A 24,987-nucleotide genomic window follows, 5' to 3' on the forward strand; every position below is an offset into this window, starting at 1 on the left:
TGAGTTTACAATGCTTTTTTTGTATACTCCCATGTTATCAATACAGATGTCAGAATAAATCTTTTGGATTCATATTAAAATCTATGTTCAGAGAAAAAGTCACAATCACTGAAAAGCAAAAGATCAGGAAAAGCATATAAATTGTGGGGGTTTACAGACTTAAATCCATGGAGCGACAGTGAATCTCTAACACCATTCTCAACTTTTTTCCTTCCTCACTTTTCTTCCAGTTTGAATATTGCCCTCCCTGTTTCTAAATGTCTTCAAAGATCTATGCCGGTCACCAAGAGGCCTCAACATTCCAGTTGTCGAGGAATGAAGATTGTGGAAATCACCACTATGTTTGGCTAATTCAAAGGCCTCAAGAAGTAGGTGAAAAGAAGAAAACAAAAGCAGGGAGATTCCAGGTAGCTGCACAGCTCCCTACAGTGCCTTTCTGCACAGCTGAAATTGGTTTACAGGCTCTGGAGGCTTATATATTTTAACAAGCAGAATATTCGTCTGTCACTCCATTCAGCATATTTTCCATATTTGGTTTCTGATATAGAAAAACACTAATTCTACATGAACAGTTAAAGCAGCCTTTACCTTCAAGAACTGAGTGAGTGCTTTTCCTTTGTCTTTTTTTGTCTCGTCACTCATGAACCAGTATGTGAGCCCCAAGTACTGATGATACTCTGCAGTTTCTGCCTTTCTTTCAATAGCATTCAGAAAACTAAATGAAAGGAACACAGGCCAGATCAGACAAATTCTGAAAAGCTGCAAAACTATATATTCTACTCCCCCATAACATTTCCCTGTTAGAGGACAGAAAAAAAAAAAGTCTACCTTCTTTCTGCTTGTTCATAGTTCTTTTCGGAATAATGGATGTAACCATCTAGAGCATGGGACTCAGCCAGATCAGGGTGGGACAACAGAAGCTCTTGTGAAATCTGAAAAAGGATGTAATTGTTTCCTAGTTATTTCCTCCATGAAACCCAGAACTGCACTTAGCTTATAGGAATAACAATAAAGCACTAACCTTAGAAGCCTCATCCATTAAACCTTTGTTTAGATAAGCCTGGCCCCTTATAGCTGAAATCATTGGATCACTGCTTGCATCTACAATCTAGAAAACCAAGTAATAAACACCATCAATTTATTCTCTCCCCACACTAAGAAATCAAAGGTGTGAAAAGCAGGCAGATTGCATGAAGATAATGAAAAGAAAACATTTGCATGCTTTCTCTATTACACCAGAAAAGACTTAGACAGAATAATTCTGACAAAGAACAAGTATAAAATAGTAGAGAGCAAGGACAAAGGTACAGAAGCACGAAGAACAACAAAAAACAATGAAACTGTGAGACAAAAAACAAGGGGAAGCAACCAAGCTATCTTAAAGTATCTTCATGACTAATGACAAGTGAACAAAGGACATACGAAGCAGGATTATAACAATAATTCAAATTAGGACAAATAGCAGCCACAGAACTTGCATGAGCCCAGCAGCAGTGAGCAAGAACAGACAATGTCAAAAGCAACAACTTCTAAAATTAGAATTGTGAGTGAAAAAGAGCCTAAAAAAAACCCTAAAAAAGCAGAGATGAAAGAAATGTTTGAATTACACTATAGCTAGTAGGAACGGTCTAAACCACAAGAATGTAGAAAGGAGGCAGGGATAGAAATACACAGCTTGAGTACAGAAAGATGAGAGTACTTTTTAAAATTTAAAAAAACTACAGCATTTTAGTCCATGAAAATACCTGCTCAAGTGCTTTAATGGCTTCTTCTGCAGCATCAGCATCAGCTATTTTAATCAAAGTCTCTGCTTTCAACTGAAGGACAAGATTCTTCCACCGAAGATTAGGACCCTCAGGATTTTCAAGAGCCTCAAGAGCTGTTGACAAGAAGAACCTTTCATCAAGTAAAGCTAGGAAAAAACAAAACTACAAAGAGCAGCACTGTTCCAAATATTTTTAACATCTTGTTCATTCCAATTTTTCAGTCTAATAAAGCACAATTTGAACTGCTCTCCCCCATATTTAAGAAATTGTCCTGTAAAATTTCAATTCATTCAAGTTTAAAAACTAAATCAATTTTAGGGAGGTCCTCTCAGACGCATGGACGCTGATTGCTTTCTAGCTGCTGGCCATATAAATGGAATGCTACCTTCTGTCCCATTTGAGTTCTGAAGAAACAATGACCTTTCAACAGACAAGTCGTTTTACACTTCAGTATTTAAAGAAAATAATATTACTGAAACCAGGGATTTACCTCTGTGCTTTGTACCTTTCTACACAGTACTGCTTACTTTTCCAGTGCACAGTATAATCTCACTTCAGAGAATGAAGGTAACTTTGTTGAGCTTCAGGATTCTCCAAAAGCAAGAAGTTCCTGCATAATTCAACTAATTGTTTTTATTTTCAGGTATGATGAACTTTTGTCTGACTTGATACAGCCAGTAAGACAGGCCAAGCAAAAAGCAATGCTTCCCCAGAATTCTCTCCAACTTTCCACAGATTCTTTGGACTCAAGGAAAATGTCTGCATCAACTGCATCTTTTAGCAAAGAGCAATACCTTAACCTACCCTTTGCATTGAGAAACAAAACTTTGTTTGTTCTGAGCCTGTCATTTTAGTTGCATTTGGTACTAACAAGACCTCACATAAGAAAACAAAACACTTTATTTATATTCCGTATCGCGTGCACCTTCACAGATTTCACATTTTTCTCTTCTCCAGGCTGGAAAAGGACTTGAAAGTCTATTTACTTCTCATATGCTGCATTTTTCATATATTTGATCACCCTTATTTACTAGTCTATTAACTTCTACTATCATTCTCTTTTTGAGTTGGGGTGGATGGGTATCAAAACTGCACACAGATTGCACCATGCTGCCGATCTGTTTCACTAACCATTTCCTTCCCTGAAATTGCTAATATTTGACTTGCCTGTAAAGCATAGAAGATGAAAGAAGCAGTCCTACTTTTTCATACAGAATGAGGACCCTTCTGCACTCTACTTCAACAAGACTGTAGGATACCTTTGTGGGAACACTTCTTCCCACAGCTCTACGCTTCTGCATTTAAGACTATAGAATTTTATTAATTTTTCTAACACTTAGTTACACACTCGGGTAATCCTCTCAAAGTTTTGCAGCCTACTTTGAATAGAAGCAAACTATAACCTTACTACTCAACAATCATAAAAGGCACAGGTACCGTTTAAAATGTCAGAGACACCTCCTTCCAGCCTTAAAACAGACATAATTACTATACCGTGCTCTACCTTTTAACTTATTTAAAACAAAAAACCCAACACTCAATGATACAACTTTAACTCTTAACCCAAGGCAACTTAGTTTCTTTAGAATCATAGAATCAACCAGGTGGGAAAAGACCTCCAAGATCATCAAGTCCAACCCTTGATCCAATACCCCTGTGATTTAGTAGACCATGGCACTAAGTACCACATCCAGTCTCATCTTAAAAACCTCCAGGGATGGAGAATCCACCACCTCCCTGGGCAGCCCATTCCAATGGCTGATTACTCTCTCTGTAAAAAATTTCTTCCTAATATCCAACCTAAACCTCCCCTGGCACAGCTTAAGACCGAGCCCTCTTGTCTAACTGCTGGTTGCCTGGGAGAAGACACCGACGCCCACCTGGCTACAACCTCCTTTCAAGGAGTTGTAGAGAGTGATGAGGTCTCCCCTGAGCCTCCTCTTCTCCAGGCTGAACAGCCCCAGCTCCCTCAGCCTCTCCTCATAGGACTTGTGCTTAAGTCCCTTCACCAGCCTTGTTGCTCTTCTCTGGACCTGCTCCAGCACCTCAATATCCTTCCTGAATACAAACCCACAGGGAAACCAGTCATGTAAGAGATCTTATCAATTACTACCTGTAAGTCTCCCTTATCTGTGTGCTCACATGCTCTTTCAAGGGGTTCTAAAAAAAAGGCAACTTTATAAAAGCCATGCTGTCTATCCCCAAAATACTTTTTCTACATCAATTCTCTAACTCTAAAAATTCCAGTTTTAGCTAAGTCAACCATTTAACATACTAGACTTGTCAGTGGCGTCTCTGAACTTTCCTACAACCCTTTTTAAAAGTTAGAGCCATGCCATCTACTTCCAAGCATTTGGGTGCCAAGACAATTTAAGCAAGCAACTCCTTAAACCTCTTAGTACTCCAGCATTTTCCTCTTCATAATCCTTGGTCAATTCTTAAGTAGGGAAAGATGGGAAAAGAATTACCACATTTTCATTCTTTCTGCAATCAATTGCTTTTTACCTGCTTTGTTCAGTTTTCATATTTCCTCCACCCAAATTCACAGGTCTTTTGAATCTCCCTCCTTGGCAAGTACTTTCCCTTGCTGTCAATAATTTACCATGACTGTTCAGCCAGGTTGGCATACTTTTGCCTCTTCAAGTCTTTCTTGAGAAATTTTTCATTGCATTTGTCTCTGTCACCAAAAAAGTCTACTTTGGCTGCTCCTTCATTTATAACCATCAGATAGTGGCTCTGTTCAGATTAGATATGCATCACTGGATCATAATAACTGCCCTCATTCCCAGCTAGCACAGATGAAGTTTTACACTGAGTGAGGTTTTCTCAGATGCAGTGTACTATGCATCATTTCTGCATTTTACATTAACTTGATTGAAAACTTATCTTTCAGGTTGTAATACAAAGTCTACCAGACTAAATACTTGTGACACCTACCCTTTTGGTTTCAGGAAATTATTTGTTGTTTGGCAGCATTGGTCAACCACCAGCTGAAGCAGCACATCAGAACATGCAAACCCTCTAAATGTTAACCATCAGACAGCTTTCTGGTTCCGATTAGCCAAGCATTTTCTCTCTTCCTGCGATTAAGCAGCATATGGTACTGTTCAGCTGTCATAAACCAAGAGAAGCAGCAAAAGCTGTGAGACTGCAAAAAGCAAGGGACTATGCCTGCTGCTATCTCAGACCTAGGACACAAAGGCCACATTGGCTCGACCAGATAAAGCAGTATACCTCTGCAGTTGCTCTTTCAGTTAGCAAGCAGTTACCTTGATTGCAGGACAGGACAGCATCTCTGTATTTGTGAATTTTCACCTGTGCCTCTGCTAAATAATGCCACGCTGCTGGACACTGGTTAGTCTTCTGCAAACCTAGTCGGAATTTAAAAAAGGCAATTAAAAAAGTTGCTTAGGGTTGCTAAGAAACTATAGTTGGGAGATGCTGTATTACCATAGAATGCCATCAAAAACATTATCAATCAGATAAAGAAAAAATTAACTGCAAATCTTGTTGAGTCTTACTTTAGACAGTTTTAGACATACACACCTCCATGCAAGAAGGCAAAACCTAAGAAGCATGTAAGTTTCAGTTAGGCTTAATTTTGCATATAATGTTACACATACTGAAAAAAAAAGGGGGTAAAGTGAGAAAATACAAAACACTGGCTTAAGGTACACTTTTCTTTTAAAAAGAAGAAAATCCTTCACTTTGTTGTTGATCAAACCTATAGATTGCTTTAAAAAGTTTTTCTTAGAAACCAGAAAAGGCCTATAGAACTTCAAGACAACAAAAAATAGGATGGCAAGAGTGTTTCACTGAAACTTCTTAATGAGCCTGCCTTAATTAAAGAGTCATTAATAAAACTGAATTTCTGCCTTCTAAAATATAACCATAATGCCTGGAAGCTTTGATGCCTAAGATGCAAACACTTGGCTCATCGGGAAAGACAAAATTTCTGAGCTTTATACATTGATACATTATACCAACAGCCTTGTTCTTTGCATTCTTCCCTCATGTAAAAGTAAAAATAGGGGAAAAATTAATATTAATTAAAATAAAAATACTATCTTTTGTCAAAAACATGATGTATGTTTCATCAAAACATACAGTGGCCATTTAAGCCTAAGAATTTGCTTTTCATGGAGCACTTTTTCCTCTTAAGCACATGAAATTTTATTTCACATTTTAGGCAAGACATTATTTCACTGTGGGTAAGTTACTGCAGAATATTCCAAAATTCAGTTTCAGAAACAATCTCATTCTAAACCTAGGAGAATGGATGCAGGATATCACAATGTTGCCTGACTGATTCATGAACATTTACATCCCAAATAGTTATTTAGCCAATATTCACAATAAGCTGCCATAGCCAGCACAGTGAGGGTGGGGAGTCTCATTTTCCCACTAGTTTGCTTATGAATACTTTACAAAGAGCTTTACCATTTCAATACAAGCAAGTTAATTACAGATGAGTAAGCCAACTTCTCAGCAAATATGGCTACTGTAAAACAACAACAACAACAAAAAGAAATTCTTCTAATATCTCTTTTTGGATACTTAATGTAAGTATTTATCCAAAGCAAGTGTTCAAGAGGTCTTAAAATGAAGTAACTTCAAAGGAAATTCATCTTTGTTCAGGCAGAGAAATGCAGTGATTCAATTAGAGAAGGTGTATTACATTTTACTTTATAAATTCCATATTCCTTCATTTATTGCTATTGCTCTATTTATTATTTAATCTAGAAATTTCCCCAATAACAGTAGGATTATAAAGAGTTTACATTAAAACACTACAGAGCTGACTATAACACCAATGACAGACTTCAGAGATGTTATACTTAAGCTATATTTTAAAAAAATTCAACACTCAATTAGAGAAAGTGTGAGTACCCTTTTAAAGGCTGGTCTTAGAACTGGTAAAGTACTATGCAAGTGTAAAATATATATAACTATTCCGTATAAACTAGTTGGTGTTCAAGTTACAGACTACTTATACCACATATTACACATTTACCTTCAGTAAGACTCTTAACAGCCTCCTTGTATTTCTTTTCTTGGAGGCATTTTATACCAAAACCAATGATGCCTGGACCACTACTCGTGTCCATCTCCAAAAGCCTAGAAAAACAGTGCAGGGCCTCTTCTGACAAAGTACCTGGTTCCAGAAAAAGACACATTTTATAGAGTTTTAGATTAAAAAAATGCAACAGCATACCTTATCTACTTAAATGACCTTTGAGTTCAAAGTAGTTTTCGAAAGGCATTACATACTTATCACTCTATCCCATAAACAACCCAAAAACCCAACTATCCTCTACAGTTAGCTGTAGTAATGTAAATACTCATTATCCCCAAACAAAATAAACTGAGTCTAAAACCTGAATAACCACTTCTGTTAAATTACTACAGGTATACTTCCTTTATTAATAAAAACTAACTCCTTCATATGCTTTTCATTTAAGTCCAGGTGAGTACCCATACGTCAAAATCTACCACAAATGAATCAAAATAATTTCTTTCCAGAGTAGGCCTTGCGTACCTACAAATCTTCTGTGATGAGCTTGCTGAAACAACCTTGCTGTGACACCATATAATGTCTTTGTTTAATTTTAACTGATACCACTAACTTTTGACACTAGTGTTTAGCTATGATTGTAGTCTTGGCAGTGCTAAAAGGAACAATTGTGACTTGCAGCAAAAATCTTTGGACTATTATTTTCTTTTAAAAATTATTAATTCATGTGACATAATGGTTGCCTTTGATTTGCATTTGGTAAAGGGGACTTAAAGACTGAGTTACAAGCCTACAAGTGCAGGGCATGAAGGACTAAGACATAGTTGGAATGACTCAGATATAAACAAACAGCCTTACTAAAATATAAGCATCCTTCCCACTCCAACAAGCCTGTGGGAGGGTGACGTTGTCAGAGTACTGGTATACAAGAACTGTGCCAACTTCCTCCTTTGAAATTAGTTTCTGCCTGTTTCTTCAAAACATTAAGCATTTTCAAATGTTTTACAAATTTAGAGTCTGATTTGTCTTCATCCTTTTTAATACAAGTCAAAAATTTGCTCTTGTTTTCTGCTGCTGCATTATCTCATGAAGCCTACCTTCAAAACTGGAAAAGGCATTTTTCTGCCTAAGCTAAAAGTTATTTCTTTTTATATAAACCAGAGGTGTTTTCTTTTCCTGATCTTCTTTCCTTGTTTTAAAAATAAAATCAACTTCTGATGCCTTAAAAAATAAATTAAATACCAAAATCTAGTAATTATCTTTGAAAATGCTGAGAAAGTGTCTAACACTACTGCACTGTTTAGTGAAGTACTGAAAATAGCAACTGCATACTTTCAGATCCCTGCACTTCCAAATACATCACGTTTTGTTCCTACCAACCTGTCCCTCCCCCGCCCTGGAAAGATTCTCCTTTTCTGCTTAGAACACATATCTAAACAGACCTGTTTATTTCCTATTCACAAGGTACATTTTTTAAGAAAATTTCACAAACATTTGTTTGGGGTTTTTTTTTCCCACAAAGAGAGAGAATCCATGTCAAGAATAATCTAAGCGTAGCCCATCCTCTGCCTTACAGCACCAGTTAATACACTCATTTTCTCAAGAAGCTAACCTTCGTTTTTCTAGAGAGATTGCTTTCAAGTTTTGCACAGTGTTCCTTCTTTAAGCCCTCACACATTGCCAGAGTTGGACCTAATTCACGGAAGTTTTTTGTCAATTTACAGTCACACTCAGTTACAGAGCTAGGAAATAGCAAGTCATAGGACCAAATACTTCATTTCCAGAAACATAACATAGCAGTAAAGAGTGTACTTGTATCGGGTTATGAAGGACAAAAACTTGGAAACAGATTGTAACGAAACTAACTATAAAAGAAATAATTTAAGCCCCAGAAATGCCTAAATCCATCCTACTCACCTGAATTAACAAAGTGCAAGCAAAGTACTTCTAAAGGATAACTCATGGTAGGATACAAAGCCATCATATCATTACAGGCCTTTTGCAACCTAGCTGTTTCATGAGGAAACTAGGAAGGAAGAAAAGTAAATAGTTATTTTTGTGAACTATCAGATGTGACATATTATTTATTCACTGATTAAGATACCTTAACATAACCTTACTTTTGACAAGCACTGGATAAAGTCTTTGTAAAGATTTTGGTGGTCTTCGCCAGGAATAGTGTCAGCAGAGTTCACTGCATGTTCAAAGGCGGTCAAAAGCTGCATCAAAAGAAAAAAGTCGAAGTGCAAAAAATAATGACTCCAGGGAAATGTTATCTTCACAGAATAGAATATTTCAGTTGGAAGGAAGATACAATAATTATTTAGTCCACATGCCTCACCACTTCAGATCTGACCAAAAGCTAAAGCGTGTTATTAAGGGCATTGACCAAATGCCTCTTGAACACTGACTTTCTAGAAAGGCCATTTCAGTGTCTGATCATTCTTTTTGTAAAACAGTGCTCCCACATGGCAAGTCCTGTGAACCATTCCCACATTAGATTACTAGATCCCAGGGTGAAGAGTTCACCATCTCCCTTTTCACCTTCTCTTCCTCAAGAAGCTGCAGACAGCAAAGGTCACCCCAGACTCCTCTTCTCCAAACAAGACAAACTCAAAGTTATCATCTGCTCCTTAGAGGACATGCTTTCTAGCCCGTCCATAGTTAACTAGATAGTTATGTATTATCTAGATCCTATTCATTATGTTTACTATGAACAGAGAAACTCACAAAGGAAGTTCCTTATCATGAAGCAGTACTCAGGACCTAAAACATTTTAATTGTCTTGTACAAGATGAAGCAATGATACACTGCTACGTAACATAACACGGCACAAGGCGAAATTTGTAAGAACATACATTCTTCTTCAAACCTAATCCCAATTAAAAGAAGGAACTTAGGTTACTATCCTCTACAGTTAGCTGTAAGACTTTCTCTCTGCTCTAATCTAGAAATCTAGTCTTTTTTTTCTTGACTCTTTATAGTTTGGAGAACACAGACACCAGAGTGGAGGTTTCCAAACAAGCACGCTAACCAAAAAGTTGCCCACAGCTTGTCTGTGAAATATGGAATAGTGCACTGCCTTCAGTGCCACATCCTTCCAGGTTCAGGTGCTTTACTCAAAACTGCAGTAAAGTGTACTGTAGGTCTGCATGTGAAACCCATTTCTGACACTTATGCAATATTTTTTTCTATTTTAAAGTTCTTTTTTATTACCAAAAAAGAAACCAGTGCTGCCTGCAGTACCTCTTTTCTCTAGTAGCTCATAAGTTATAACATTTGGCTTCTCAAAAGCAGAGATCCAGACTCAATTTTCTGCTGTCTGAAATGGCTTCAATTTATATTTTCTGCCTTTCTGGAGCACTGTTACCAGCCACACCAGAGACGAAAAATTTCCACCCTTCGTGTCGAAGGAGGTTCATCTTGCAAGAACAGATACAAAGATAAAACAAAATAAACTTTGTCCATAGAGAGTACAAGGATGAGTATAATTCGTGATCATTCTCTTTGCTTCAATGAGCTTTGACGCTTTCCTAAGAAGTGAGAGTTTAAAATCTATAGCAAACTATCTAAGATAAACAATAGGTACAAAGAAATGGAAAACCAGCACAAAGCTATCTCTTCTACCCAGGAGGAAAGCAGGGGAAAGTTTGTTGGTTTGAGGAATGTCTGTACTGGTTTTGCAAGCAAGGTTTTGGTAAGCATGGGAGCTAGTGGAGCAGCTTCTGTGAGAAGTTGCTAGAAACTCTGCCCATGTCCGACAGAGCCAATGCCAGCTGGTTCCAAGACAGACTCGCTGATGGCCAAGGCCAAGCCCATCAGCAATGGTGGTAGTGCCCTGGGAAAAGACATTCAAGAAGGGGAAGAAACTGGTGCAACAGTTTCTCCTCTCCTCAGGGAGAGGAGTGAGAATATGTGAGAGCAAGGAAAGGATCCATGCTGGAGCAGTCTGTTTCTGAAGGACTGTACCCAGTGGAAGCGACCCATGCTGGAGCAGTTCATGAAGAATTTAGGTGCCTCACTGCACCTAAGGCCCATCTCAGGCTGCTGCACAATTGCTATTTTTGTTGGAGAAGCTTAGTACCACTGAACATTGAGACAGTCAATTCAGACAAACAGGCTTCAACTGAGGTCCTAACTGCATTGTACATATATATTTATCTAGCTGAAGGAGGAGTGAGAAACATTACCAACTGCTCAGTCTTATTATCCTGGCTCCTTGTACCGTCTTTCAGTAACTGGATCATCTTCTTCCAAAGCTGATGAAGCTCTGCCTTTTCTGCACCTTCCTCCTGTCTCATTTGTATTAGTTTCTGCCATGTTTCAGCCACCTGTCAACAGGAACAAATGAACCATGCTGTTACTCTTCAAAGAACTGGAGGTCCAATGTAAGCATACTCAACTCTACCACACTAAGATAGACAACAGAGTAACATTTAAAGTAACAACGCACATTTAGCTGCTTTCTGATTAAAGCAGTAACAAGTCCCAAACCACTGTGTGGGACCTGTCCACCTTCAAGGTACAGTAAATAAGATAGAGAACATCAAAAGTATGAATTCTGACTCTGGTTCCTGGAGGAAATCAACAGCAGAAATAGATCTAAACAGTCCTTCAATAAACTCTGAAAGAATAAGCCTTATGAACAGAAAGAGAACAGCAGCAGCAGTACATATTGAAATTCCAGTGTGGAAAAGTCAACAGAACTTAAAAGAAAAAGTACGACCGCAAAGGTTAACTTAAGTTTCCTGCTCCACATAGAGTAAGTCTGCCTTCATATGCTAAATTATTAGCATTGAATTGAGTTTCAGAAACTGGTATAAAAAGCAGCTTTGGAGTAAATTAATAGTCTTGAGCCTGATGCTATGTGATATGTAAAATTTTTCATTTTTCATTGTTGTAGGTAAGGTGGGAAGATGACAGGGAGTACAACGATGTACCATCTTGTAAGAAAGCAACCTTTTCAAAGAGCAAAGGAAAAGTCACTAGCATACCTCCAAAATACTCATCCTGTAACATTATTACAGAGACTGCAGGAAATATTACTGTTGAACTACTCAAGCATTCAACAACTCCACCTAATGGCACTGACAAGGGTCATGATTATTTCTGCAAAGCTCTTGAGTGGCTTTTTGTGTCCTTATTGTTGTGCTGGGAATGCAGTACCTGAGACTCATGCAGTCGAGTTCAAGTTGTGTACGTATCCTACCTTACCCTCTGGAATGAAGCATCAGGGAGGGACAGTCTAGGAGGGGATCACCACACCAGTGAAGGATTAATCAGATACCTAGAATTGGCCAAGCAAGTCAAAGGACACTTGACTCACATATATTGCATGTAAACGTGCATTTGAGACCATCCGTGACTTCTAGAAATATAACAGAAAAATTATATTCCACCCTTTCAGCCTGTATTCTGATAGCCTTGTCACCCTCCAACGGTTTAATGGATTGCATCCAAGTTTCACAGAGTGGAAAAGAAAGAAATACTGTTAAAATCAGTTCTTCCTGACTGCGGTCCACAAGGAGATCTTAAGTGGTCTGTGGCCCAAAAAGTGGGGATTCCTTGATGAAAAATAGTTACTTCTGATCAAATTGAAAATTCTTGTTAGAAGAGATAAAGTAAAGTACTTGACCTACCTCTAAATACTTTTTTTCTTGATGATATAGGTCCACGAGCTTGTTACATACATCACACCATTTCTGCTTGTCACCACTAGAAAGGAGGAAGAAAATCCCCAAAAACAAGCTAAGTTTTTCACATAATAGTATGATGTTTTCCAAATTCTGGTGAAAAATTTTCAGTAGGTTCAGTTGTCAAACTAATATTTAGAATAAATGCTCCATATCTCCCTCTAGGTTTTATTCATTGCTGCTCTGAATAAGAAAAAAAAATACTTTTGAGGACTGTACATTTCTTTTTGATCAATTTTCAAATAAAGCAAACAAGCTGAACACTTCTGTCAGTTAAAGTGATGGTTGAGTTAAATTTGTTTAGAACTGTATCTCTGAGTCAGATGACATATATTCTGTGATCTTAAAGCAGAGAAAAATCAGTCTATTTATTAATGGAGGCAATGAACAATCAGAGCTAAATGCTTCAAGGCAGTGAGTTTACACAGTAATAGGATAATAAGGAATTTGCTAAACTACTAACCTCAGGTCCAATTAAATTAAGAGTTTTTGCCCTACCAAAAGTGAAGAAACAAGAAACCTTATTTGGTAGAGAAAACCTTAGTAAAAAGTGCTGACCCACTGACATGAGAAGGCTTTAAAAAAAAAAAATCAAAGTCTGTACTGTATATCAGCAATGGCATTCACTAAACTATAAATCTTAGACTGAACTAAGGCATTTAATGTCCTTTACCTTTTGTAGAGTTCCAAGAGTTTTTGGTAAACATCTGCTAAGTCTCCTTTGACATCTGTTTGGTTGGGTTTCTCATATAAATTTGCTAATCCCTTAAAAAAAAGCAAAAAAATAAGTAAGATTTTATGTCAGTGGTTATGCACTATGAGACCACTACCAGTTGTGCCTATAAAAATTATTCCATTGCCTAAAATGGGGTCAAGTATTAATGTAAAAATTGCTGAGCAGAATTCTGCATAACCTTCTGAATTCTACTCATATTAAGTGAAAAGCTTTCCTCACTTTCTTAATTAATACCAACAACTCTTTGGAACTTACATATATTACATGATCTTGTCTGCACAACAGGTAATATGCAAAGTACACTTGGCTGTATGATAAAATCGATATAATATGCAAAAAATATTATATATATATATATACCCAAGTATTGTAACAAGAAAGCCAGAACCTGACTGCAAAAGTGAGGAAATTTCAACATACACTGAATTCCGGCCCCAACAATTATACTTTAAAATAGTATTTATACTGAAAATACTAAGAACCTGATTACCTTAGAAAAACATTGATTGCTGATATAAGCAATAGACTCAATAGGCAACATTATGCTTCACAAATCTCCAAATTACACAACTGTATGTTGTAACTCTATATTGTAATAGGCTGTAATGTACACACCACTCAGCACATAGCTATTTTAGACATACACTTCTGCTTTTAAGTATCAACAAAATTCATTAACAATCCACTTGATGCTGAAAAGTGGAAAACTATGTTACTAGATAAAACATTTAATCTCCTATAAGAGGAGCACTGTCAAAGGTTTCTTGAGCTACAAGCAAGGAAATTTTTACATCAACAAATTTACTGGATTTGTTTCAATTCATGTTTTCCCTTACATGTTTCACAGCTATGTAGTCTACACAAGAAATACAAACTCAAATATACCGAAACTAAAGTTCACCATGGCTTTACATTGCACACACAAGTAATATGAACCTCAGCTACTCCAAAGCTTCTGTGGAACTGAGGGCCTCAAGAAAAGAAGATAAAAGTCTTAACTCTGATTTGTTCCTTTATTTTAACTCCATAGTGACCCTTTTTAGGGAAATAAAAAATAGACATTCACATACCTGCCATGCCAGTAACTGGTTTGGTTCAAGTTCAATAGCCTTCTTATATGCTCCTTTGGCCTGATCAGGTTGCTCTAACTCAGCAGCTGCCAGGCCAATGAATACCCAAGCATTGTAATTATTTTTTTCTTGCTTCAAGACTGCCTAGAGTTACACAATTTTAAGTGAAACTGATGAGAGAAATGTAACATAGATCCAGGTATTGCATTTTATCACTACAGTTTGGAGAATTATTCTATATGGCAATCCTACAAGTTAAGTAATTTTTAGGAAGACACTAAGATTAGTAATTTCATCTTTTAATGTCAGAAAATGCTTTATATCTGAAGTGTTTTGCTAGTAACTATATCTGTAGCTTAGCAATTCAAGCACTCTTGTGAGGTCTGGATTACAAACTGATTTCTATTTCTCTCATTCTAGATTTAATACTCTTATCACCAAATGTAAGCAAATGCAAAAGGAAGAGGAATTAAAGTTTATGCATGGGAAACTAACACGAATGATCAATGAAGTTAAATCTGAAAATCCATCTCAAATGTTATATCAGTAAAGTACTCCATGCTTAGCAGGACCATACAGCTCTAAGGATATGGGAAGAGAAAAAAACCCTGCAAAATATTTACCTTCCAAGTAAAAAAATTCATTACCTTGCAATGTTTTAAGGCTTCCTTATATTCTTTATTTCGTATTGCATCTCTAGCACTCTTTAATGCTGCTTTCACCTCTTTATTTGACATTGTGGCTGCTAAACAAAAAAGGCACATATAATCAGTTCTCGTAAAAAGATATACTGACACATACAAAATGTTTATATCCTACTGCAATTGCATAGAGAGCATTTTAAACACAGAAATATAGTGTAATATGCTAAAATGCATGCAGCACTAACACCTGATAAAAAAAAATAACATGGGTAAAATTACTCAGGTTTAGCTCCAAGACAGGATACCCTCAATATTCCAAACAGTTAAATGATACAAAGTAGCTACCCCAGAATGAAACTTTTGTTACAGGTTAAGATAAATTTAAGTAGGAGGAGAGGTGTTATAAGAGGCCTTCCTTAGACTTATGAGAAAAGCATCCTGCATATAGTAATTCCTCTTTATAAAAGAAAGTAATCAGCAAACTGCACTTAAGCAGCATATTGCCCTGCATATGTGTTTAAAGGATTGCTAAGGATCAGAGCAGGGCTTTTCTTGCATGCTCTCTACAGCAGCACCATGGCCAGCCTGTCACGCTCTGGTGTGGCTCACCATGGTCCTCTCCCTTGACACACTCTTACTCCAGATTCTGCTTCTGACTACAGCCATGAATCGAAAAAGAATAAGTATTTCAGGACACATCAAAGAGACACCATGCTTTTGAACTGCAATAATCATGCACTGTTTCAGTGTATGTGGTAAATATTTTGCCTTAAATGAACTTTAGAAACACCACAGTCAAAGCTGCCTAGGTGGGATGACGCTGAGAAACAATAGCGCTGGTGCTAGCACCAAAAGAGATGGGAAGGGTGACCAGATGAAGAACAAAAAAACTTTTTTAGCAGCTGAAAAGCAGAAGTAAAGAATGGTTGAAGGGTCTAGTGTTAATTTAGTAATGAAAGGACATGGGATAAGAGTGAATTTCCAAGACTCCTTTAAAACCTAAAAAGAAACCTGTTGAACTTGCATTGCTCAGCAGCTCCTGGAGATAAATTTGCTTTTACGAAGGCACTGACGTCTCCCTCATCAAAACCGCACCCTGCCGCGGGCACTGTCCAGCAGGAGCCCCACTGCCACCTACGGAGAAAATACACGTCGCTTCAGCGCAAAGCCTGGCACCGCGGAGGCGGTCAGTCCCTGGAGCAAGGCCGCCCAACCTGGGCCGCGGGCGGGGCCCTGGGCCTGCGGGGCGCCTTGGGAAGCGATCCGCGCCCGCAGTCCCTCCGAGCGCAGCCGCTCGCCCGCCGCAGGCCGGGCCGCCAGCCCTCGCGGCAGGGAAAGCCGCGGCAGACTAAGCCGGGCCGCCACCACCGCCGCCACCACGACCCTTCGCCACCCCCTCTGCTTCCCCTTCACCCACCAGCGCCTCCGCCACTTGGCACGGCCGACCGCGCGCAGGCGCACTCTTACCTCAGGATTGCGATACACCCAGTCGACAGCCATTTTTTTCGGGCACTGTGGGAGATATAGTTCCCGCCTCATGAGGCACCCTGGGAGATGTAGTCAGTCCGCCGCCCCGGGGCACCGTGGGAGTTGTAGGCCGCGGTGCGGCGGTGTCCAGTCCTTCGCTGCGACCGGGGCCCTGGGAGCTGCTTTCGGAGCTGCTGCTCCTCTCGGTCCGGGAGCGGGCGCCAGGGTGGCGGGGCAATGCGGGGCGGAGAGCCGCTGGGGCGAGCCGGGCTGGCGCTGCTCCTCATGGCCGCCGGGGCGGGGGCGAGGCCGCGGCCCGCCGCTCCTGGGGGCCAGCCCCGGTCCAGCGTGGTGCTGGTGGTCTGCGACTCCTTGGTGAGTGGCCGGGAAAGGGGGCAGCCCGGCGGCGCGGGGCTGGGCCGCCGCACGGGTGAGGAAGGGCGGGAAAACACTCGGCAGCGGCCCGAGTGGTGCCGCCGAGGATGCGGCAACGAGGCGATACCGGTGCCTTATCCAGGACAGAGCCACAGGCGTGCGCCAACGAGGCTGGTTTTAGCTCTCCAGCACCTCCGCGGGGCGGAAGTCTCGCTTGGGATTACAAGGGCAGGCCTGCTGTGTCTCAGAGACACTCGGTAACCTTTAGTGTTTCAAACCAAACTCGCCTTTCTTCCAGGAATGTGTTCCATGCTTGCATCTGATTCATTACAATAGTCAGAAACCTCTGCACAGGTGGTTCCTCCGGTCTGGTGTGATACGTACAGCTTGTCACCACAACTTGGGGTGGAGAGGGGCATGTCAGCAGTACTGCAGGGCACAGCAGCTGCTACTGGAGCAGAGCTGGTGTGTGAAGTGAATGCTCTTCTGTTGACTTGTAAAGCCGAAAAGAAAGTCACTTTAAACCCTGTTATCCTTGCTATTGTAAATCATAAGAACATTAGGTGTCCTCAAGAGATGAGATAGAGAATTTCTATATTCACAGATGAAATGACTGACTATTGATTTACTCAGGCCCTTATAAGGTATAACAACACAATAAACTTGTCAGATGTGTATCTACAGCTAAAAGAATAGAGGAATCAGTAGGTATCTAGTGGCTTCATTACAGTGATTTATTGATGCATTTGTTTTAACACCCAGACAGGTAGAAAAGACTTTTTTTTTTTTTTTTCCACTAACTAATACTAAGTATCTTTCCTTGGACACACCTAAAGACAGCACATTTTTCACACTTTTCTCACCATGCTTCTAATTGCCCGCCCAGCACACTGGAAGTGCTTTGATGTAGGTTTTACTCTGAGGAGCCTTGGTTTCTCTGCCTCATATGAGCTCTCCTTACTATGGAATCAAATATAAGCTCTGTGGTATTACTTCCAAAGACTTTCATATCATCACTTCTCATTCAATGTTGAGAAGTCTTGATTCCTGGCCTTCTCAGAATTCCATCCTTGACTGCACAGAACACTTGACTTCTTGCCTGCTGCCTGAGCTTCTTGGGATGAATTCTTCCTAAATATTTGGTAAATGTGTATTATCTTTTTTCAAACCCTATCTTAAAAGACATACACTGTGATTTCAAAGATAAAGAAATAGCTTCTTGTTTACTAATGCAGTAGCTCTGTATAGACTTTCTTTGACTGTATTCTTTGTTTATTTTATTTTGAGTATATAATCTCTCTTAAAATTGCAAAGTAATGCATGCTTTTTCTCCAAATGTTTGGCTTTTACTAAAACTCTTATTTACCAATAGTTGAATTTACAATATTTATGGTCCTTGGGGTTGGTCAATGTCCATTTTTGTCTCCAGATACTAGCAGAAGCTGCAGACAGGTCTTAGTTGTACTTCACTATGTCACCTGTAAACAGGAATATTTTCATGAGTATATTACAGGGATTAATGAGGTAAGCCTTACAAAAAAGAAATGTAAAATCCCAGATGTTTTGAAATTCTTACATAAACAATCAAGAACAAAGTGCTGGTTTTGAAAAGTGTCATGTCTACATGGTGCATACAAAGAATATGTTAAGGGTTGTGTTGTGTAAGTTTTTTTTCTGAGATGATTTTGAAGGCAGAAATAGATTAACCATTTTCATTACATCACTAGTAGAGAACAGGCACTGTTGAAACTAACAGTTTTTCTGGAAAAAAGACGTTAAGTCTTGCAAGCTGTTGAAATGTCTGGGCTTTCATTAGAAAGTGTGCCTGCTTTTGTTGTGGGTCATGCTGCCTATGAAAGATGCACAACTATGTTGTCAAGTGTGACAAAAGTTTTCTTTTCAGTGATGCTAGACTGTGTTTGGCCTCCTGAACAGTGACCTTTTGCTTGAACAGCCAGCTTTCTGCTGCTGTGTCACATCAGGCATTGTGCTTTTTGCACGTTTCCTGGAGGAATGTGCTAGCAATTCGGCTCCTGAATTGCTACTTGAAGTAAACTGGATGATGTGAGGCTTTGCTTGCAATGCTGCTCAAATTCCTGGATTAAATGTGCTTGTTTGTGTTAAAACAATTTTATTTCCTTAGGTATGTCAAAACCTACAAATCCTACATAATTCTTAGAGGGCATGTTTCCAGAAATAGCTGATGAGCTTCTCAGCCTGTTCAGGAACAGAACTTTCACTGAATACCTGCATCACCTATAGAAACAGTCATCATATCTCAGTATAGGAAGTATACCATGACACAAAGTATACAGAATTCTTTTGCTAATGTCTCACTGAATATTGTGTCACAGTATCAATATAATGAACTCTTATCTCCAGCTGTGCAAACCGTTGAAGAAACTTAAGAATATATTGTTGACGGGATCATGCATCAGTTGTGTACTTTTGTCACGGTTTAGGAATGGTATGCACTGCAAACCACATGCTGCTTGCTCACTCTGCCTTCTCTCTCACCCTCCCCTGTGGTGGGCTGGAGAGGAGAATTGGATGCACAAAGGTAAACATCACGGGTTGAGATAAGAACAATTTACTGGAAACAGCAGTGAGATAAGGAAACTAACAGTAACAGCAACAATATTAGTAAGAGACAGTACCAGAGAGGCCAGCGATTCACATGTGAATGCTCACCCCTGTACCATGCAGAGCCTGGCAATACTGGAGCCCAACAATACTGCTACCATGCTACCCTCACCCAGAAGGGACACCTTTTCAGAAAATGACATGAGGTAATATAAAATAACCTCCATGTCCTAGCCATGCCCCTTCCGGCAAAAATTAGCCCTGTCCTGGCTGGAACCAGGGCAACTTTCTGAAGAGCACTTTCAGCCCAAAATTTCTTTCAAGTTCCTGTTGCAGATTACAGCTTTACTTCCAGTTTGTCGTACTGAGTGCTTGTTCTAGTTGCCTTTTGTGGTAGTGTACAAAATTAGGTGATGACTCGTTTGTCATGTTCTGATTTCAGAGGCTGGGGTGCCACAGTTAGCTCTACTGATGCCAAATGAAGTGACTCTCTCTACTATGCCATGTTATCCCAGAGTATTTCTGCCAGAAAATGTATGGAGGGAATTGCTTTCTTCTGCAGTTAAAACTATGCAGATTCGCTGTCACCTGCCTGTACACTGAAGAGCCAGTCAGGCTTGGACTGTGTTGGGAGATCTTACTGAACCAGGATAGGAAAGGAAAGGAAATAAAGTGACTGGAAAGGAAAGGAATAAAAGTGACTGGAAAAAACAATGACCTGAAATAGAGCAGTCTGCATGCAACCTGCATTTCAAATGATTATAACTTTTTACTGTAAAAGTACCTATTTGAAATGTTTTGTCTTTTTAAAATTACTGATTAAAAACTTTATCTAAACAAAAGGCGAAAATTAAATTATCAATATGCAAGTATCAAAAGGAAACCACTGTGCGTGGCATTTCAGTGGGAGAATAGCCTTTCTTCAGCTTTCTCAGCACTTTTCCAGTACGTAGGTTAAAATAAGTTCGGAGTTGTGCTGTGGATAAACCTTTAAAAATGATGAGGGATCAGGAGTGGTTTCATAGAAATATATACTAGAGCACACATCTGTGTTAGGATTCAGCTTGACTCCTTGTCATCTTTCACTGTACCTATTCCCATTGAATGTAGGACCCTACTCCCTAAAACTGGAGCTTAGAAAATGTATAGTGATGGAAAGGAATTAATTTTACTATGAAGAAGCCCAGTTATCTTTTATGTTGCACTTTTTCATAAGTAATCCATTTTATATTGATCTAATTAAAGCTTCTCAACACCATTTTTCATACCTGAGTAGAAATGGCAGCATTTAAGCAAGTTCAGGGTAACTGGGTAACTAGTGGGTTGAACCTAGCCAGGTACCTGGATGTCAGGTACCCACTAAAGCTGCTCTCTCACACTCCCTTTGCAACTGGACAGAGGAGAGAGAGAGAAAAAAACCAGCTAAGGATTCATAAGTTGAGATAACAGTTGGGAGAGATCAGATACTGATTACCTTCATGGGCAAAACAGGCTCAAAGTGGGGGTATTACCTAAATTTATTACTAACAGGGTAAGAGCCAAAGATTGAGAAATAAAACAATCTTAAAAACATCTTCCCCCCACCCCTCCTTCATTCCATGTTCTTCCTCCCCCCCCAGCAGTGCAGGGGGATGGGGAATGGGGGTTATGGTAAATTGTTGTTTCTGCCACTGCTCAGAGACTGGAGTCCTTCCCTTGCTCCTGTGGGGTCCCTCCCACGGGAGACAATCCTTGATGGGTCTCTCCAGCGTGAGTCCGTCCCTCAGGCAGCAGTTCTTCCCAAACTGCTGTCCCATGGGTCACTTCTCCATGGGTTGCAGTCCTTCACCAATGAGCTGTACCAATGTGGGTCCCCCACAGGGGCCACAAGTCCTGCCCGGGAAAAACCTGCTCCAGCGTGGGCTTCCCTCTCCATGGGCTGCAGGTGTCCAGCAGGACCCTGCTCCATCCTGGGCCTCCCACGAGGTCACAACCTCCTTCATGCATCCACCTGCTCCAGCATGGGCTCCTCCATGGGCTGCAGGTGGGTCTCTGCACCCTCATGGTCCCCCATGGGCTGCAGGGGCACAGCTGCTCCACCATGGGCTGCACCACGGGCTGCAGGGGCTTCAGCTCTGGCACCTGGAGCATCTCTTGCCCCTCCTTCTGCACTGAACTTGGTGTCTGCCTTGTTGTTCACATGTTCTCACGCAGCTCTTCCCTGGCTGGAATTCTTCTGCGCAACAACCTTCTGTTCTTAAATATGTTATCACAGAGGTGTTACTATCACTCCTGATTAGCTTGGCCTTGGCCAGCGGAAGGAAGCCCATCCTGGAACTGGCTGACATTGGCTCCATGGGACAGGGGAGGCTTCTAGCAGCTTCTAACAGAAGCCACCCCTGTATCCCCCCCCACCCCCGGACCAAAATCGAGCCACAGAAACCCACTACAGTAACAAATCTATGAATTAATGCAGCCAACAGTTTGTGGTAATGGTTGTTTATATGTTGTTTTTCTCTGATTGCAGGATGGACGCTTGACATTTTTTCCAGGAAATCAGACTGTGGATTTACCTTCCGTAAATTTTATGAAAAGATATGGCACTGTCTTTCTCAATGCCTATACCAATTCTCCAATTTGTTGTCCTTCGCGTGCAGGTAAAAGCAAGCAAAACATCAGATAAATGCTTGTACATGTCAATTTAAATATGTGGTAATGATGGGAAATGTCAAAACTTTTAATTGAGAGGGACTTGTTTTGTTTTTCCTTTTTTTTTCTAGTTTGTGTCTGAATTTTTACAGTATTCTCCTGTTTCATCTGTTTCTCTTTCCTGTTGCTTATGCTTCCTCCTTTCTTTTCATAGGTAAGTGTAACCTCCCAAATCTTTTCGCAAACTCCACTGAAGCTTCAAATTTTTAAAAAATCATAGAATTATAGACAGGTTGGAAAAGACCTCTGAGATCATCAAGTCCAACCCTTGATCCAGCACCACTGTGTTACTAGACCATGGCACTAAGTGCCACATCCAGTCTCATCTTAAAAACCTCCAGGGATGGAGAATCCAGCACCTCCCTGGGCAGCCCATTACAATGTCTGATTACTCTCTCTGTAAAGAATTTCTTCCTCATATCCAACCTAAACCTCCCCTGGCAGAGCTTAAGACCATGCCCTCTTGTTCTGCTGCTGGTTGCCTGGGAGAAGAGACTGATGCCCACTTGGCTACAACCTCCTTTCAGGGAGTTGTAGAGAGTGATGAGGTCTCCTGTAAGCCTCCTCTTCTCCAGGCTAAACAAATCTTCAGGATTTGTAGCAAAATCATTGATTTGTCTGCTGCAATGCTGAAACTACACTCAGAACTACTCTCCCATTCCAATACAAAGTTAATAAATATCTTTCCTGTTCTTGGCAAAAAGTAATAATGATAGCTGATTAAAGTGATGGCTGTTATCACTGTCTTCCAATGACATTTATTCCAAACACACTTTTAGATACATAATGTATCTTTCAGTAGCTTTAATTGAATTCTCCAGGATTTTTCTTTACTTAATGCACTTGTTTTTCTTTGTTCAATTTTAGTTGCAGAATTTGCTGGGAAGATAGAAAGAAACTGTATTCCTCAATCTTAAAATTTGTGTCTAGTCCTTTCAGTTGCAAAGACCCTCTCTCATCTGTAGCTGTGAGGGGGATCCTTTCTCTCAAAGCATACGCTGGAAGAAACAGCAGGCAAAGGCTGTCAAATATAGTTTTACATTTTTAGCGTTCACTTTATTGATAACCTTTTTCTCAAGGTCCCATTTTAAGTGGGCGAGGTTACATGAACAAACAGGCTTTTTTTCTTTTTCTTGATTTTTGTATCTTTCAGCCAGTTTTTGTGGCTGAGAGCAATAGCTTTGTGTTATTTAATCTTATTAAGTTTTGTGAATATGGCAGCTATTGCTCCCAGTGATGAAGACTGTGTACCATTTTGGGTGGCTGTGGCCACTGGTCAGTCATCACATGTGGGACTCCGAACCAGCAGGACAGCTTTTGTTTAGCCAGTGGCTTACAAAAAGCTGCAAGGAAGTGAGGGTACATCTCATATGGAGGTGTTGGGGATGATACCAGAAGACATGGTGGGAAAGAGGACTTTGGGGTGGGGAAAGAGGAGTATTGCCATTTGGGGTTGATGCACTATGCTTACAGGATATTTTTATTGCTTGTGGAATGACTTAGTTTCATTTTAGGATTCCCTTTAACTCTAAATTAGTGAGTGAAAGAGTGAACAATTCTCAATAAGCAGCAAAGAAATAGGTATTGACTAAAACAATCTTCCCTTATAGTTCCTTTGCAGCTCTTCCCTTGGTTTCATTTCTTCTTGGTATCTTAAATATTCTCACTTTGTTTCTGCAACTGGTAGTGAAGTACATTACCTAAAAAGGATAAAATTGAGGACATATGGTATTTATGAAAATATTATATTCTCATTCCCTTCAAAAATATACCTAAACTCATATTAAAATCTAACTGTAGTAAGGGAAAATAATACTCTGAAAAACATGTAAGTAGAGAACTGTTGGATGGAGATCTGTACTACCATGCCATTTTCTTTCAGAAATCAGTAAGAATATTTTCTGGTCTAAGAAAACCTTGACTTAGTGATTGCTTAGCACTTGGAAGGATGGGACCTTCTTCTGCAATTCTGGGGATTATTTGAGTAAATTTTGTTACTTATATTGATTATGACAAGATTTGAAAGAGTAATACTTTGTATTTCTTGCTCTATTGGATCACAATGTGGACTTCTAACCTCTGTAACAATGAGAAGATTAATCCCTCCTCAAGTATACAGGTAGGGGATACCAATTACTCATCAAAATTTTATTTTTTCCCCCCAGCTATGTGGAGTGGTCTTTTCACCCATTTAACAGAATCTTGGAATAACTTCAAAGGTCTAGATCCAGGTTACATAACATGGATGGATCTCATGGAGAAGCATGGCTACTACACACAGAAGTTTGGGAAATTGGACTATACTTCTGGACATCATTCAGTTAGGTAATCAGATAGATTTTTCTGCTATGAAATGGACAGTAGTGAACAAACCATGTAATGATCTGTTACATGATTTCTATCTCTGATTGAAATAGTAGTAGCTTTAATTTAAAAGAAATTGTGCTAGATACCTAACAGGGATCTGTCCTGCAGCTTTATGCAGAAGCAAGCATATTCCATGGACCTGTATGTGGAAGGTGATATCAAAACTGGTTTTGCCCAACATGAATGGTTATTTTTTATCACTGGTATTGCTCCCTAAATGAAATTCATAAATTGCCTTGCTTTGAGACTTTGGTTTTGCCTTGCTTTGAGACTTCCTGGCTTCTGCGTTGTACTAGCAGTGTAAGAAAAGCAGAACAAAAAACCATAATAATAATAATTTAATATTAAATCTATCATCACAAAACATGAGAGGTTTTGTGGGGTTTTTTTGAAGGCCATAAATGTTCACAGATTTGTGCTGTTGTGGTGGGTTGACCCTAGATGGACACCAGGTGCCCACCAAAGGTGCTCCATCACTACCCTTCCCCATCTGGGCAGGGAAGAGAAAATATAATGGAAGACTTAATGCTGAAAATAAGGATATAGAGGGATCACTCAGGCACACAGGCAAAACAGACTTAACT

General features: G+C 39.7%; 2 protein-coding genes across 10 annotated transcripts in view; one reads left to right on the forward strand and one right to left on the reverse strand.

Moving 5' to 3' along the window:
- TTC37 (tetratricopeptide repeat domain 37) overlaps positions 1–16,487 on the reverse strand; it is a 48,703-nt gene extending 32,216 nt beyond the window's left edge. The window contains exons 1-15 of one of the 5 annotated variants that reach the window (XM_032675839.1): positions 16,391–16,487; positions 15,948–16,057; positions 14,927–15,021; positions 14,280–14,423; positions 13,147–13,238; positions 12,420–12,495; positions 10,971–11,111; positions 8,901–8,999; positions 8,698–8,806; positions 6,781–6,921; positions 5,036–5,137; positions 1,746–1,879; positions 1,022–1,108; positions 829–932; positions 589–715 (exon numbers count right to left, since the gene is read on the reverse strand). In XM_032675839.1, the coding sequence (XP_032531730.1) occupies positions 589–715; positions 829–932; positions 1,022–1,108; positions 1,746–1,879; positions 5,036–5,137; positions 6,781–6,921; positions 8,698–8,806; positions 8,901–8,999; positions 10,971–11,111; positions 12,420–12,495; positions 13,147–13,238; positions 14,280–14,423; positions 14,927–15,016 (1,446 nt within the window). In that variant the 5' untranslated portion in view covers positions 15,017–15,021; positions 15,948–16,057; positions 16,391–16,487. Of the gene's footprint in view, positions 1–588; positions 716–828; positions 933–1,021; positions 1,109–1,745; positions 1,880–5,035; positions 5,138–6,780; positions 6,922–8,697; positions 8,807–8,900; positions 9,000–10,970; positions 11,112–12,419; positions 12,496–13,146; positions 13,239–14,279; positions 14,424–14,926; positions 15,025–15,934; positions 16,058–16,137; positions 16,157–16,340; positions 16,364–16,390 lie in introns of those variants that run through there. The other 4 variants (XM_032675838.1, XM_032675840.1, XM_032675843.1 and 1 more) reach the window with 4 other exon arrangements.
- Positions 16,462–24,987, forward strand: part of ARSK (arylsulfatase family member K) — a 45,429-nt gene continuing 36,903 nt past the window's right edge. For 2 of the 5 annotated variants that reach the window (XR_004354545.1, XM_032675872.1), the window contains exons 1-3: positions 16,462–16,765; positions 21,855–21,984; positions 24,202–24,361. Coding sequence is in view for 4 of the 5 variants with exons in the window: in XM_032675872.1 (XP_032531763.1) it covers positions 16,628–16,765; positions 21,855–21,984; positions 24,202–24,361 (428 nt within the window). In the remaining variant the exon portion in view is untranslated. Of the gene's footprint in view, positions 16,766–16,943; positions 17,908–18,396; positions 18,975–21,848; positions 21,985–24,201; positions 24,362–24,987 lie in introns of those variants that run through there. The other 3 variants (XM_032675870.1, XM_032675869.1, XM_032675871.1) reach the window with 3 other exon arrangements.

This window comes from Chiroxiphia lanceolata, chromosome Z (assembly GCF_009829145.1).
Source record: "Chiroxiphia lanceolata isolate bChiLan1 chromosome Z, bChiLan1.pri, whole genome shotgun sequence".
NCBI classification, from domain to species: domain Eukaryota; kingdom Metazoa; phylum Chordata; class Aves; order Passeriformes; family Pipridae; genus Chiroxiphia; species Chiroxiphia lanceolata.